Here is a 14,880-nt window from a genome sequence, read left to right on the forward strand (position 1 = left end):
GCTCCTTCCCCTCCTTCCCCCCTCTCAGACCGACCCCCCCCACGACGCTGCTCCTTCCCCCTCTCTCAGACCGACCCCCCCAACGACCCTGCTCCTTCCCTCCTTCCCCCCTCTCAGACCGACCCCCCCCAACGACCCTGCTCCTTCCCCTCCTTCCCCTTCTCTTAGACCGACCCCCCCCACGACCCTGCTCCTTCCCCCTCTCTCAGACCGACCCCCCCCACGACCCTGCTCCTTCCCCCTCTCTCAGACCGACCCCCCCCCCACGACCCTGCTCCTTCCCCTCCTTCCCCCCTCTCAGACCGACCCCCCCAACGACCCTGCTCCTTCCCCTCCTTCCCCCTCTCTCAGACCGAACCCCCCCAACGACCGCCTGCTCCTTCCCCTCCTTCCCCCTCTCTCAGACCGACCCCCCCCAACGACCCTGCTCCTTCCCCTCCTTCCCCCCTCTCGGACCGACCCCCCCCGACCCTGCTCTTTCCCCTCCTTCCCCCCTCTCAGACCGACCCCTCCCACGACCCTGCTCCTTCCCCTCCTTCCCCCTCTCAGATCGACCCCCCAACGACCCTGCTCCTTCCCCTCCTTCCCCCCCTCTGACTGACCCCCCCAACGACCCTGCTCCTACCCCCCTCTCAGACCAACCCCCCCCAACGACCCTGCTCCTTCCCCTCCTTCCCCCCTCTCAGACCGACCCCCCCCGACCCTGCTCCTTCCCCTCCTTCCCCCCTCTCAGACCGACCCCCCCCCACGACCCTGCTCCTTCCCCTCCTTCCTCCTCTCAGATCGACCCCCCCCAACGACCCTGCTCCTTCCCCTCCTTCCCCCCTCTCAGACCGACCCCCCCCGACCCTGCTCCTTCCCCTCCTTCCCCCCTCTCAGACCGACCCCCCCCACGACCCTGCTCCTTCCCCTCCTTCACCCCCTCAGACCGACCCCCCCCAACGACCCTGCTCCTTCCCCTCCTTCCCCTTCTCTTAGACCGACCCACCCAACGACCCTGCTCCTTCCCCTCCTTCCCCCCTCTCAGACCGACCCCCCCCAACGACCCTGCTCCTTCCCCCCTCTCAGACCGACCCCCCCCAACGACCCTGCTCCTTCCCCTCCTTCCCCCCTCTCGGACCGACCCCCCCCAACGACCCTGCTCCTTCCCCTCCTTCCCCCCTCTCAGACCGACCCCCCCCAACGACCCTGCTCCTTCCCCCTCTCTCAGACCAACCCCCCCCAACGACCCTGCTCCTTCCCCTCCTTCCCCCCTCTCAGACCGACCCCCCCAACGACCCTGCTCCTTCCCCCTCTCTCAGACCGACCCCCCCCAACGACCCTGCTCCTTCCCCTCCTTCCCCTCTCTCAGACCGACCCCCCCCCAACGACCCTGCTCCTTCCCCCCCTCTCGGACCGACCCCCCCCCAACAACCCTGCTCCTTCCCCCCTCTCGGACCGACCCCCCCCAACGACCCTGCTCCTTCCCCTCCTTCCCCCCTCTCAGACCGACCCCCCCCAACGACCCTGCTCCTTCCCCTCTTTCCCCCCTCAAAGACCGACCCCCCCCACGACCCTGCTCCTTCCCCTCCTTCCCCCCTCTCGGACCGACCCCCCCCAACGACCCTGCTCCTTCCCCTCCTTCCCCCTCTCGGACCGACCCCCCCCACGACCCTGCTCCTTCCCCTCCTTCCCCCTCTCGGACCGACCCCCCCAACGACCCTGCTCCTTCCCCCCTCTCAGACCAACCCCCCCCAACGACCCTGCTCCTTCCCCCTCTCTCAGACCGACCCCCCAACGACCCTGCTCCTTCCCCTCCTTCCCCCTCTCTTCGACCGACCCCCCCCAACGACCCTGCTCCTTCCCCCTCTCTCAGACCGATCCCCCCCCCCAACGACCCTGCTCCTTCCCCTCCTTCCCCCCTCTCGGACCGACCGCCCCCAACGACCCTGCTCCTTCCCCTCCTTCCCCTTCTCTCGGACCGACCCCCCCCCCAATGACCCTGCTCCTTCCCCTCCTTCCCCCTCTCTCAGACCGACCCCCCCCCAACGACCCTGCTCCTTCCCCTCCTTCCCCCCTCTCGGACCGACCGCCCCCAACGACCCTGCTCCTTCCCCTCCTTCCCCCCTCTGAGACCGACCCCCCCCAACGACCCTGCTCCTTCCCCTCCTTCCCCCCTCTCAGACCGACCCCCCCCAACGACCCTGCTCCTTCCCCCCTCTCGGACCGACCCCCCCCAACGACCCTGCTCCTTCCCCTCCTTCCCCCCTCTCAGACCGACCCCCCCCAACGACCCTGCTCCTTCCCCCCTCTCAGACCAACCCCCCCCAACGACCCTGCTCCTTCCCCCTCTCTCAGACCGACCCCCCCAACGACCCTGCTCCTTCCCCTCCTTCCCCCTCTCTTCGACCGACCCCCCCAACGACCCTGCTCCTTCCCCCTCTCTCAGACCGACCCCCCCCCAACGACCCTGCTCCTTCCCCTCCTTCCCCCCTCTCGGACCGACCGCCCCCAACGACCCTGCTCCTTCCCCTCCTTCCCCTTCTCTCGGACCGACCCCCCCCCCAATGACCCTGCTCCTTCCCCTCCTTCCCCCTCTCTCAGACCGACCCCCCCCCAACGACCCTGCTCCTTCCCCTCCTTCCCCCCTCTCGGACCGACCGCCCCCAACGACCCTGCTCCTTCCCCTCCTTCCCCCCTCTGAGACCGACCCCCCCCAACGACCCTGCTCCTTCCCCTCCTTCCCCCCTCTCAGACCGACCCCCCACGACGCTGCTCCTTCCCCTCCTTCCCCCCTCTCAGACCGACCCCCCCCAACGACCCTGCTCCTTCCCCCCTCTCGGACCGACCCCCCCCAACGACCCTGCTCCTTCCCCTCCTTCCCCCCTCTCAGACCGACCCCCCCCAACGACCGTGCTCCTTCCCCTCCTTCCCCCCTCTCAGACCGACCCCCCCCCGACCCTGCTCCTTCCCCTCCTTCCCCCCTCTCAGACCGACCCCCCCCAACGACCCTGCTCCTTCCCCTCCTTCCCCCCTCTCGGACCGACCCCCCCCAACGACCCTGCTCCTTCCCCTCCTTCCCCCCTCTCGGACCGACCCCTCCCCAGCGACCCTGCTCCTTCCCCTCCTTCCCCCCTCTCAGACCGACCCCCCCCAACGACCCTGCTCCTTCCCCTCCTTCCCCCCTCTCAGACCGACCCCCCCCAACGACCCTGCTCCTTCCCTCCTTCCCCCTCTCTCGGACTGACCCCCCCCCCAATCTTTCCTCTGTCATGATCCACTTACCCCCATCATCCCACGGCTCTCACCAACTGTGCTGTCAGGTATCCCACCGCTAACACCAATGTCCCCCATCGCTCCTCTGCCCCCTCCAACTCCATAACCTCCCATCGCTCCCCTGGCCCCCAGTCTCACTCTCCAGCCCCTGACACCCCCCACTCCCACACAGCCTAAACATCCGGAAGAGCGACGTGCTGACGGTGCTGGACGGCGAGGACCTGACGGGCCGGGTGCTGGGGCAGTACATGGGTGCCCACCCCCGCTTCCGCCTCTACACCTCGGCCAGCGCCGCCACCCTGCAGTTCCAGTCGGACCCCAGCGACCCCCTCTTCGGCCTCAGCCAGGGCTTCCTCATCCGCTTCTCTGGTAGGGCCCGTGCAGTGGGGGGGGCCGTGAGCGGGGAGGTTCAGGTGGGAGGAGGCAGGGTTGGGGCTGAGAGGGGGAGGGGGTACTGAGGCAGCGGGGGGGAGGGATCACAAGGAGACACAAGGGGGTCAGATGGAGGGGGATGTGGGGAACAGGGCGGCAGGGGAAAGGAGCGCTGGGGGGTTCTGAGGCAACAGGAGATGAGAGGTGGGCGAGTGAAGGGGGGCCAGGCTGGAGGAGGTGCGGGCCAGGGGGGTAGCAGGAAGGGAACCCTGCCCCCCCTCACCTCTCCACCCCCAGAGGTGCCCCGGAACGACACATGCCCAGAGCTGCCAGAGGTGGAGTTTGGCTGGCGCACGGCCTCGCATGCGGCTGCCATCCGGGGCACGGTGCTCACCTACCAGTGCGAGCCGGGCTACGACATCGTGGGCTCTGACATCCTCACCTGCCAGTGGGACCTGGCCTGGAGCAACAGCCCCCCCACCTGCCAGAAGAGTGAGTGACCCCTGCCCTCCCCTGGAACCCTTAGCCCCATGGGCTGCCTTTGGATCCCACTTCTCCCACCAACAGCACAGCCAGGCATCCCACCCCCCATGGGCCACCACTTCCACCAATGGCGTGGCCAGGTATCCCTCTGTCCCTCCCATTCCTGTCTCCCATCTTCTCACCATGATTTACTTGCCGTCACCTCTCCCCCCATCCCCCGTTATCCCTTGGCTACTTAACAAGGTAGCCTGGTATCCCCACTGCTACTGCGGCACAATCAGGGATCCCATAGTACCATCAACAGAGTGGGCAGGTGTACCAGGTCAGCCAGCCATCCCACTGCTGCCACCAGTAACACAGCTGGGTATCCCACCGTTGCCACCAGTCCTTAGGCTACCTCAGGCTGGGGCTCAGTACCAAGGTGCCTGCCTTTTGTACCAAAAGGGGGAGTCCACTCCCATTGCTGACACCCATCCTAAGGCTCACCCCGTCTGGGGAGAGCCCATGCTGGGAGAGCAGGAGTGAGGGACCTGCCCCTCTCTGAGGCTCAGAGCCAAGCTTCAAAGTTGGATTCTCACCACAGTGCCAAGAGAGTATCCCCTCCTTATGATGAGACCCCCCGGCCAGGGCCGGTGGAGTGAGGTATCCCACTGCTACCACCAGTATTGAACAAATCCCCGGCTAGGGCTAGGGCTGGCGGCCAGGTTGTGAGTTCAAATCCCATCTCAGACACAGAAAAGGGGAGCGTCCTTTCCTCCTGCAGGGGACCTTAGCCACAAAGTTCCAGGTTGGGTATCCTACATCTCACACTGTGGTGTTGTGGTCCCTGCCACCATCCCAGGGGCGGGGTCACGGCTTCCACCACCCATCCCAGGGGCGGGGTCACGGCTCCCACCACCCATCCCAGGAGCAGGGTGATCACTCCCACCACCCAGGCCAATGACAGACTCTTGGAATCCCACTACTCACACCAGTTTAGTGCTTCAGTCCAAAGTTGCGGTTGAGTCCTTGTCCTGACTTGGGGAGCCCTAGTATGTGTCTGGGTGTCTCATACCCTGTGCTCCCTCCCCCCGTTGTTCTCTCCCCACAGTCGTGAACTGTGCTGACCCGGGGGAGATCGCTAATGGGGAAGCGAAGCGTCTCAGACCGACGCTTCTCCATTGGTTCCCACGTCCAGTACTTCTGCCACGAGGGCTACGTGGTGGAGGGGAGCAGCACCCTGACCTGCTACAACCGCGACACTGGAACCCCCAAATGGAGCGACCGCGTCCCCAAGTGTGTCTGTGAGTGCAGGGGGCTGCGGGTTGGGAGTGAGGGGCACTGGTGGGGCTGGGGTGCTGCAGGTTGGGAGTGAGGGGCAGCGTCAAGGGCTCTGCTCTCTTGCAGTGAAGTACGAGCCGTGTCTGAACCCCGGCGTGCCCGAGAACGGCTACCAGACACTCTACAAGCATCACTACCAGGCGGGCGAGTCGCTGCGTTTCTTCTGCTACGAGGGCTTCGAGCTCATCGGGGAAGTGACCATCACCTGCGTCCCAGGGCACCCGTCCCAGTGGACCAGCCAGCCACCCCTCTGCAAAGGTACCGCCCCCTAGCCCTGCAGTGCCCCTCACTCCCGACCCGCAGCCCCCTGCCAGCCCTGCGGTGCCCCTCACTCCCGACCCGCAGCCCCCTGCAGCCCTGCCGTGCCCCCCCCCAGCTCTGCCGGTGCCCCTCACTCCCGACCCGCAGTCCTGCGGTGCCCCTCACTCCCGACCCGCAGTCCTGCGGTGCCCCTCACTCCCGACCCGCAGCCCCCGGCAGCCCTGCCGTGCCCCTCACTCTGACCTGCAGTCCTGCAGTGCCCCTCACTCCGACCCGCAGCCCCCTGCCAGCCCTGCCGTGCCCCCTTACTCCGACCTGCAGCCCTGCCGTGCCCCTCACTCCGACCTGCAGCCCTGCCGTGCCCCTCACTCCGACCTGCAGCCCCCCGCAGCCCTGCCGTGCCCCTCACTCCGACCCGCAGCCCTGCCGTGCCCCTCACTCCGACCCGCAGCCCCCTGCCAGCCCTGCCGTGCCCCCTCACTCCGACCCGCAGCCCTGCGGTGCCCCTCACTCCCGACCCGCAGCCCCCTGCAGCCCTGCGGTGCCCCTCACTCCGACCCGCAGCCCTGCCGTGCCCCTCACTCCGACCCGCAGCCCCCTGCCAGCCCTGCCGTGCCCCCTCACTCCGACCCGCAGCCCTGCCGTGCCCCTCACTCCCGACCCGCAGCCCCCTGCCAGCCCTGCGGTGCCCCTCACTCCCGACCCGCAGCCCCCTGCAGCCCTGCCGTGCCCCCCCCAGCTCTGCCGGTGCCCCTCACTCCGACCCGCAGCCCTGCCGTGCCCCCTCACTCCGACCCGCAGCCCTGCCGTGCCCCTCACTCCGACCCGCAGCCCCTTGCTTGTCTCTTCTAACTCTTTCTCTGCTCTGTTCTCAGTGGCGTATGAGGAGTTACTGGATGACCGGAAGCTAGAAGGTCATTTAAATTACAGGCACAAGGGGCTCAGTAGGTGGCGCCGTGGGGCAGGGGCTCAGGAGGGGGCGCCGTGGGGCAGGGGGTGGGGGGGGCTGGGCAGGGGGCGCCGTGGGGTAGGGGCTCCGTGGGGAAGGGAATGGGGGGGGCTCGGCAGGGGGCGCCGTGGGGCAGGGTGGGGCTCTCCCCTGGCCGTCAGTGCAGGTCCCAGTGCGGCACGAGGGGGTGCTGCAGGGAACGGAACAGGGATGCTGTGATGTCATTGGTTTTGTCCTCTCTGATTGGCCGCCTGTCTCTGCGCAGTCACCCAGACGACAGACCCCTCCCACCAGATGGAGGGGGGTAACATCGCCCTGGCGATCTTCCTGCCAATCATCCTGGTCATTCTCCTGATTGGTGGCATTTACGTCTATTACACCAAGTAAGCCACAGCCAATGAGGAGGGAGGGTATGGCAGCTGGGAGGCGGGGCTTGGGGCTCTTAAAAGGACAGGGTGGCCAACGGGGCCGTGCACTTAGTCACTGGGAGGCGGGGCCCGTGAATCTTAAAAGGACATGGTGGTCATTGAGGGCGGGGCTTTGGAGTCTTAAAGGGGAGGGTTGGAATGAGGGTGGAATGATATTCGTTGGGGGTGGAGCTTGAGACTCTTAAAGGGGCGGCGGCCCCATCGCATGTAGGGTGTGGCTGGGTCCCCCATGTCGGTCTCACCCCCCATGTCTCTGTCCCAGGTTCCAGGGCAAGTCCTTGTTCGGCTTCTCGTTCTCCAGCTCCCACAGCTACAGGCCCATCACCGTGGAGTCCGACTTCAGCAACCCCCTCTACGAGGCTGGGGTGAGCCGCTCCCCACAGGAAACCGAATGCCCCGTGGCCCCACCCCTTCCCCCGAGACCCCGCCCCCACTCCCTCCAGCCCCCACTCCTTGTCGCTCGCTCTCCCCCCTCTCACTGTCACAGGGCTGGAGCAGGGATTGGGGTGCACAGGGGGGAGCTATTGGCTGGGGGGCTGTGCTGGGAACAGATGGGGGGCTGTGTGGGGGGCAGCTGTTGGCCAGGGCGATGGGAACGGATGGGGGGGCTGTGTGGGGGGCAGCTGTTGGCCAGGGCGATGGGAACGGATGAGGTTGGCTGTGTGGGGGGAGCTGATGGCCGGGGGGATGGGAACGGATGGGGGGGCTGTGTGTGTGGGGGAGCTGTTGGCCAGGGTGATGGGAATGGGCAACGGGAATGGATGGGGGGGCTGTGTGGGGGGAGCTGTTGGCGAGGGTGATGGGAAAGGATGGGGGGGAGCTGTTGGCTGGGGGGATGGGCTGGGAACGGATGGGGGGGCTGTGTGGGGGAGCTGTTGGCCGGGGGGATGGGAACGGATGGGAGGGCTGTTGGGGGGAGCTGTTGGCTGGGGGGATGGGAACGGATGCGGGGGCTGCATGGGGGGGAGCTGTTGGCCGGGGGGATGGGAACGGATGTGGGGGCTGTGTGTGTGTGGGGGAGCTGTTGGCCAGAGCGATGGGAACGGATTGGGGGGCTGTGTGGGGGGAGCTGTTGGCCGGGGCGATGGGAATGGATGGGGGGGCTGTGTGTGTGGGGGGGGAGCTGTTGGCCAGGGCGATGGGAACGGATGAGGGGGGCTCTGATTCCCCAAATGATGCTGTTTCCCCTGTCTCTGCCCCCCCAGGACACCAGGGAATACGAAGTGTCCATCTGACGGGGCCCTGTCCCCCGTCCGGAGCGAGGGGGCGTCTTGCAGAAGGGAAGAGACGACGTGGGGGGGTAAAGGGGGGGCAGCGCGTGGAGGAGGGGCCATGTCCTATCTCTCTGCTCACGCCATCCCAGAATGCCTTGCTCCCCCCCACCTCCCCTCCCACTTTGTACATATCCAGGTCCATGTGCCAACGCTCACAGTTTTCTGCTTCGGTAATTAATTAATTTATAACCCCGTCCCCAGTTATTTATTTATTTATTTATTTAATTTATTTATTTACTCAACCATGGCTGGCAAGGGTGGGCGGGGGGAGGGGGCTGTCCTACCGTCCCGCCCCCCAATACCCCTTCTCGGGTGGTGGGAGCTGCCGACCCTACATAAACAACTGTTGTCGGAAACCCTACAGTAACAAACAATCCCACACAGCCCTGCGGCTCTCAGGAGGCCCTACAATAATGTAGGCCCACTCTGCAATAACCATGCACAAAGCCCTGCGGCTCACAGGGCCCTGTAGTAACCAGGGAGTGCCGCCGCCTTGAGGTTTGCAGGAGACCGTACAATAATATATTAGCACGCAGAGTTCTGGAGCATGTAGCAGACCGCCTGAGAGACCACCCAATAACAAACCAGGCCTCTTCCCCCCCACCCCCGCCTTGTGACGCTGACCTTCCCTTTAAGGAAAAAGCCAGAGGATATTTATCCCTTGCTCCTTGTCAGGATCTCCTTAAACGATAAATACCTTCCCGTGTTTTATACCGTATCCCTTTAAGGGCATTCAGGGTAGCTGTTTAAAGGTAAAAATAATTCCCCATTGCTCCTTTTAGGCATAAAATGCAGGGGAGAGACAGTTACTCCTGAACTCATCCCTTTAAGGGTAAAAGAGGCAGGAGGGCATTTATTTTCACAATGCTCCTTTAAGACTAAACATAATTCTTAATCATTACTTTTAAGAGTAAAATACTGGCCCACAGATACCCCTGAACCCACCCCTTTAAGGAGTCAAAAAAGAGACAGGAGGACGCTGAGTTAAACATCATCCCTTTAAGGATAAAACATATTTAGAACTGACCCCTTCCCCTTTAAGGGTTAAAACACAGGAGGATATTTAGTTGAACAGCATCCCTTTAAGGATAAATGCAGGGGGGATATTTACTTCTATATTCACCCCCATGAGGATAAAAAACAGGAGGACACTTATCCTTAAAGGGATGCTATTCAAAGTGTCCTCCTAGCTGTGTTATTCTTAAAGGGATGGGTACAGCCGTGTATACCCCCCTGCGTTTTGTCCTTAACGGGACGTTGCCAGAATGAAATGAAGGGAGACAGTGACATTGCCTTTAAAGAGTGACATGTAGGAGGATACATATTCCTCTGCTACGTCCCTTTAAATGCCTTTCAACCCGGGGAGACGGGGGCGGGGGGGGGAGAATCGGCTCTTCCCTGACACACCCGGGTCCCTGGTGGCTCACCCTGGGGGGTGGTTAGGCCCCTTCCCCTCCCATGCCCCCCCTTCTACCCCTTCCCCCATTGTCCTGTTTTTCCATTTGCTTTTATTTTGGAGCAATAAATAAACTGCACCATTTGTAAAAGCCGCGGGGTCTGCGTCTCCTGGTGCCTGGGGGGTGGGGGGGAGGCGGGGTGGACGTAGGTCCCCTGCCCTGGGGCTGTATCAGAGCCGGCGCCCCCTGCTGCCTGGAGCCAACCAGACACCCCCCCGCAGAGAGAGATCAGGGCGCCGGCCCCGGAGGGAGGGTTGGGCGTAGGCATGTGGCTCCTAGGGCTGCAGCAGTGGGGATGGTGCCGGTCAGCCCTGTTCTGGGCTGGGACCGGGGCAGGTGGGTTGATCCCCCCGAAATAAGGGGATAAAGACGTTGGGACACCCTGAGCCGAGGGCTGCAAGGGGCCCAGAGCTGGGGCTGGAGCCGCGATACCAGGGCGCTGGACTTTGGACTTTCTCATGCCTGCGGAAGGGTGGACTTAAATCGAGGGGCAGCGGGGAGCCTGTTGGAGGGGAGCGTCTGGCGGGGTGGAGCTGCTGTGCCACACCCGGCCAAGAGGAGGCGCTGTAGCGCTGAGTTGACTCATCACAGGGCACAAAGGGGGCCAGGAGGGGGCACAGCTTCACGCTCTGGTCGGCATCTGCAGAGACCAATTTGGGGCCCTATGTGAAGGGAGAGAATTGGTGCAATTCCCTGGGGGCAGGCTGGTTGTTTATAGTGTGTACAGGGTGTGGGCCTGTGGAACTCCCTGCCGCAGGATCAGCCCTGAGCAATAGTGGGGGGCTGATCATGGTTGGTGCAGGCCCAGACTTTTTGGTGCTAATTTGCATGTGCTTGGGAGGCAAAGGTGGAAACCTGCTGAAATGTGTTTGGTTGGCATTCATATTTTGCAGCACACCATGATATTCCCGAATCAATTTGTTTTGCAAAGTTCAAAAAGGCCCCAGTTCTAACTATATGGCCCTGTATTTCTGCCTCAATAAATAATTCAATTGCAAACAAAAGTTTGGTTGTGGGTTTTTTTTTAAACTAATTGAAGGCTTTTTGGTCAAAGGAAAAAAAAAACTGTAGGGGAAACCCCCCTCCGTGTTAATACAAAGGTAAGAATGATCAAATTGTAACTGTTGCTTAGGTTTGTATGCGCTTGTTTGCACCTTGATTACATATTAAAATGGAGAACTAAAATGTTTCCCAATACTGCCCTCTATATTATGTCTGGTTCTGCTGCAAAATGTTCCTGCGAACCAACCAACCGGCAGCAGGTTTTTCCATCTTTGTCTCCCAAGTACGAGCAGATTAACTCTGGAGAGCCTGGGTCCAACTCCCACTGCGAACTCTTGTGCTAAAGCAGATGGCTCAGCGGGGGAGGCCCACCCGGGTGAGCTTTTAGCACTGGGTTTATTATGGCAAACTAGCAATGCACCCTGGTCGGGAAGTACCAATGACTCTTGTTGCAGAAGCTGCAAAAAGTGTCTAAACCAGGAGCGTTTGCGCTAAAGAATTGGGGGGAAATCAGAGCAAAAATTCAAAAATGTATTTTAATAATAAAAAAAGAGAGAGAAAGCAGGCCGCGCGTCTGTCCCCTGCTGTGTTAAAGTCCAGCGTGTGTTATAAATGATTCGGTTGCTATTACAGTGTATGCAATTGTGTGTATCCATTTGGGTTAAAAACGGGGTAAAAAAACAAAAATCCAACAACATTATGTTACCCAACTGAGGCTGCACCTACAGAAACATTACAAAGACCCAGAGCTGGGCCAGTTCTAACTGTTACTTAACCCGTTTGTGATTAAGCGGGGTGAGTTCATGCGGATACCTGTGCTTTCGAATCTCTCTCGTTGACGTCCGGCAGAACTTGATGATGGCGTCCAAGCAAATGTATCATTACTGTGGACGTCTCTGTTAATTACTCAAAAAGCCTCTTCTCAGCAAGGCACGCAACCCTCCAGGGCCGCCCGGGGGGTGCAAGTGGGGCAATTTGCCCTGGGCCCCACAGGGCCCCCCCGGGCCCCTCCACGAGTTTTTCGGGGCCCCTGGAGCGGGGTCCTTCACTCGCTGCGGGGCCCCCGGAGCTTCTTCTGCTCCGGGTCTTCGGCAGTGGGGGGTCCTTCTGCTCCGGGACCCGCCGCTGAAGTGCCCTGAAGACCCACGGTGGGGGGTCCTTCTGCCCCGGGACCCGCCACCAAAGTGCCCTGAAGACCCACGGAGGGGGGTCCTTCTGCCCCGGGACTCGCTGCCAAAGTGCCGGGTCTTCGGCGGCAATTCGGCGGCGGGAGCCCCCCGCCGCCAAAGACCCCAGGCCCCCTGAATCCTCTGGGCGGCCCTGCAACCCTCAAGGGCTGGGCAAAACACGACAGTAGACCCTTGGAGTTACGAATACCTTGGGGATGAGGTTGTTCATAACCCTGAACAAAACATTCTGGTTCTTTCCGAAGTTTACAACTGAACATTGACTTAACACAGCTTTGAAACTTTCCTGTGCAGAAGGAAAATGCTGCTTTCCCTTGATTTTGTTTTTTACTAGTTTACGTTTAACACAGCACTGTTCTGTACAGTATTGTTTTTGGTCTCTGCTGCTGCTTGATTGTGTACTGCCAGTTCCAAACGAGGGGTGTGGTTGACCGGTCAGTTCGTAACTCTGGGGTTTTCTTAACTCAGAGGTTCTACTGCATCATGGGATCTTTCAAATAGGAAACCCCAAGCCTAGGTGGAACAAGTGGTTATGTGTCCGGATTATTTGAATCTGGAATATCTATTTGGGACAGAGGTCATTTGAAAAATATATTGATCTCCCGACCCCTGTATTAACTATTCTGAGCATCGGGCTGTGGAATCAGCACCACAGGATTAGGAGTCTCACCCCCAGAACCCAAGACCAAACGGGAATCGTTTATAACCCAGTGGAGACTGGCTTTAACCCCGTCATTCAAGGCACTGAGGGCTGCCTGCTAGCCCTGCAGTACGTGGTGTGTAATATGTGTGACACTGCCAAGCTGCTTAACCGCACGCAAGCAACATCGAATGAATAATTAATAATTACTAATACTTAATTGCAAGAGATAATTAAAAGGTAAAGAAATGATTTCTGCTGCATCTGGGCGTTATGTGTGAACTACCCCGACCAACTCGCCAGGGAGCATTGGCCAAGGAAAATCGCCTGAACTTCTTAGCCAGCAGCGGTGAGCTGGTGCTGTCCTCAGCGTGTTTCATCACACATCCAGCCCACCCCCCAGCTTCATATATTACTCTGCAAAGGTGCCACCTTAACTGACAATTATCAAGGCCACAAGCAGGCCCTGTTGCTGGCCTGTGTATACACGTCATATTAATAATATGTTGTTCGCACCATAGCTATATTAGTGTGCATTAAGCACAAGTAGCATTAAGCACTAATATTATAGCCGTTAGAGAGCCTATGGTTTTTAAATAACACTGCTTGTTTATGCTCAGTTTCCCATAACCCCTTGCATTCACTGAAGCTTTTGCCTTAAATGAATAGGGGTGCTGTGACGACCAGGACAGAGGAGTGTTTTAGGTTAGCAACAGGCAAACGATTCCCCTCCCAGGCCTGCAATGCAGGTGCTCAAAAGAAAGCCATCTGGGGAACACACCCCGGGATCAGAGACAACGGGAGAAGGCAGAGTGGTTAAAGCTACTTTCAGATGCTGTACGTAGTAAAGAGGCGGGTATAAAAAGCTGGCTTTAGGGGAGTAGCTTGGGGAGCTCACTTTCTGCGTCAGGTGAACGTAACAACACTGCACGAGATGGCTTCCCAGAGACCAGCGTCTTATGGACTCTTTCCTGTAGGAGATTATTACTGGCTTAGCACAATAAACCCGACCAACGCTGGTTAGTTGGTTTCTTGACTATTTGCTAACAAACCAAAGTGCGGCCAAGGAATGGACTATACAATTTATCAACAAAAACCAAATGAGTCTTGTACTTACCACTGGAGACACCAGGATCAAGACGAAGCCAAATCATCACAATGATTAACCCCAGCGGTTTTAGTATTAATAAAAACATTGACAAACCAACGCCAATGACCGAACACAACTGCTAAACTGGCGCCGTCCATTCCAATCTCTTCTGGGTGTCTCGCCGTGGAGAGCTTTTGGCAGAGATGGTGGCCTGAAGAATGAACCCGTCTGTGACGGGATCCCCAGGGTGCAGCCTGGGACTGTGGGACTGCTGTGCCCCCTCTCTCCAGCCTGGGCTGTCTCCCACAATGCCTTGCTAGTGACCACCAGCAAACCCCTCCAGGCACTGTGATCACTCAGCACAACCACATGTGGAGCCCCACACCCAGCTAGATTGCACGAATGTCCCAGAGCCACTCATGAATCACACAGAGAAAGGCACCAGCCAGATCCTCCCAGCCTTGCACCACAGGAATGTACCGTCTTGAGCAGTGCACATTTATTAATTGGTTCCCCACTTCTGCAATGGAGAGTGGACATACACCAGCCTTTGTGAAACCTGAGCAGATTTACCACACACTTCATACAAACTCACTGGGAAAGATAAACAGTAAAACAAATGTATTGACTATAAAAGGTAGATTTTAAGTGATAGGCAAAAAGTCAGTTACCAAAAGCAATAAACTATAAGCACGAGTCTAAACTCTCAACCCTATTAGACTGGGCAACATTGAGATTACGCAGTTTTACTCACCCTGCAGGATATTGCAATTCATAGTACACAGATTTCACCTTGAAACCTGGGCCAGTCTCCTCTGTTGGAGTTTTCAGATTGTCCTTGTTCTTGCAGCGTAGGTGGGGGGAGGAGAAAGGCCCAGCATGGGCCCTCTGTGTCTGTTTTATACCCTCAGTCCACGGGCTTGGGGAGCACAAGTCCAGGCATGTCTGGGGGCATTGCTGAGTCCCCAGGCCAGGTTGAGCAATTCCCCTGGTGTGGCCTCATGCAGGTGAGTCATTGCATTGTAGCTCCCTTGCTGGACAATGGGTGGTGATGGTTGTAGCCAACACCTGGGCGGGTGTCGAACTTTCCTTGCTGTTGCCTCTGGGGAGCTAATATCCGGCTGATTCCCCAATTTACAGCATGTTTTAGTGACAACCATAC

The 14,880-nt window shown here is 59.8% G+C and overlaps 1 protein-coding gene across 1 annotated transcript in view; it reads left to right on the forward strand.

Moving 5' to 3' along the window:
• SEZ6L2 (seizure related 6 homolog like 2) overlaps window positions 1-9,889 on the forward strand; it is a 15,858-nt gene extending 5,969 nt beyond the window's left edge. Inside the window, 9 exon segments of the mRNA XM_065590965.1 lie at window positions 3,411-3,624; window positions 3,925-4,119; window positions 5,201-5,235; window positions 5,237-5,393; window positions 5,497-5,688; window positions 6,567-6,635; window positions 6,906-7,023; window positions 7,331-7,433; window positions 8,274-9,889. Of these exon segments, the coding sequence (XP_065447037.1) occupies window positions 3,411-3,624; window positions 3,925-4,119; window positions 5,201-5,235; window positions 5,237-5,393; window positions 5,497-5,688; window positions 6,567-6,635; window positions 6,906-7,023; window positions 7,331-7,433; window positions 8,274-8,303 (1,113 nt within the window). The 3' untranslated portion in view covers window positions 8,304-9,889.
• The last annotated feature ends 4,991 nt before the right edge of the window (window positions 9,890-14,880 follow it).

The sequence above is a fragment of the Chrysemys picta genome, chromosome 4 (assembly GCF_011386835.1).
Source record: "Chrysemys picta bellii isolate R12L10 chromosome 4, ASM1138683v2, whole genome shotgun sequence".
Taxonomy (NCBI): Eukaryota; Metazoa; Chordata; order Testudines; family Emydidae; genus Chrysemys; species Chrysemys picta.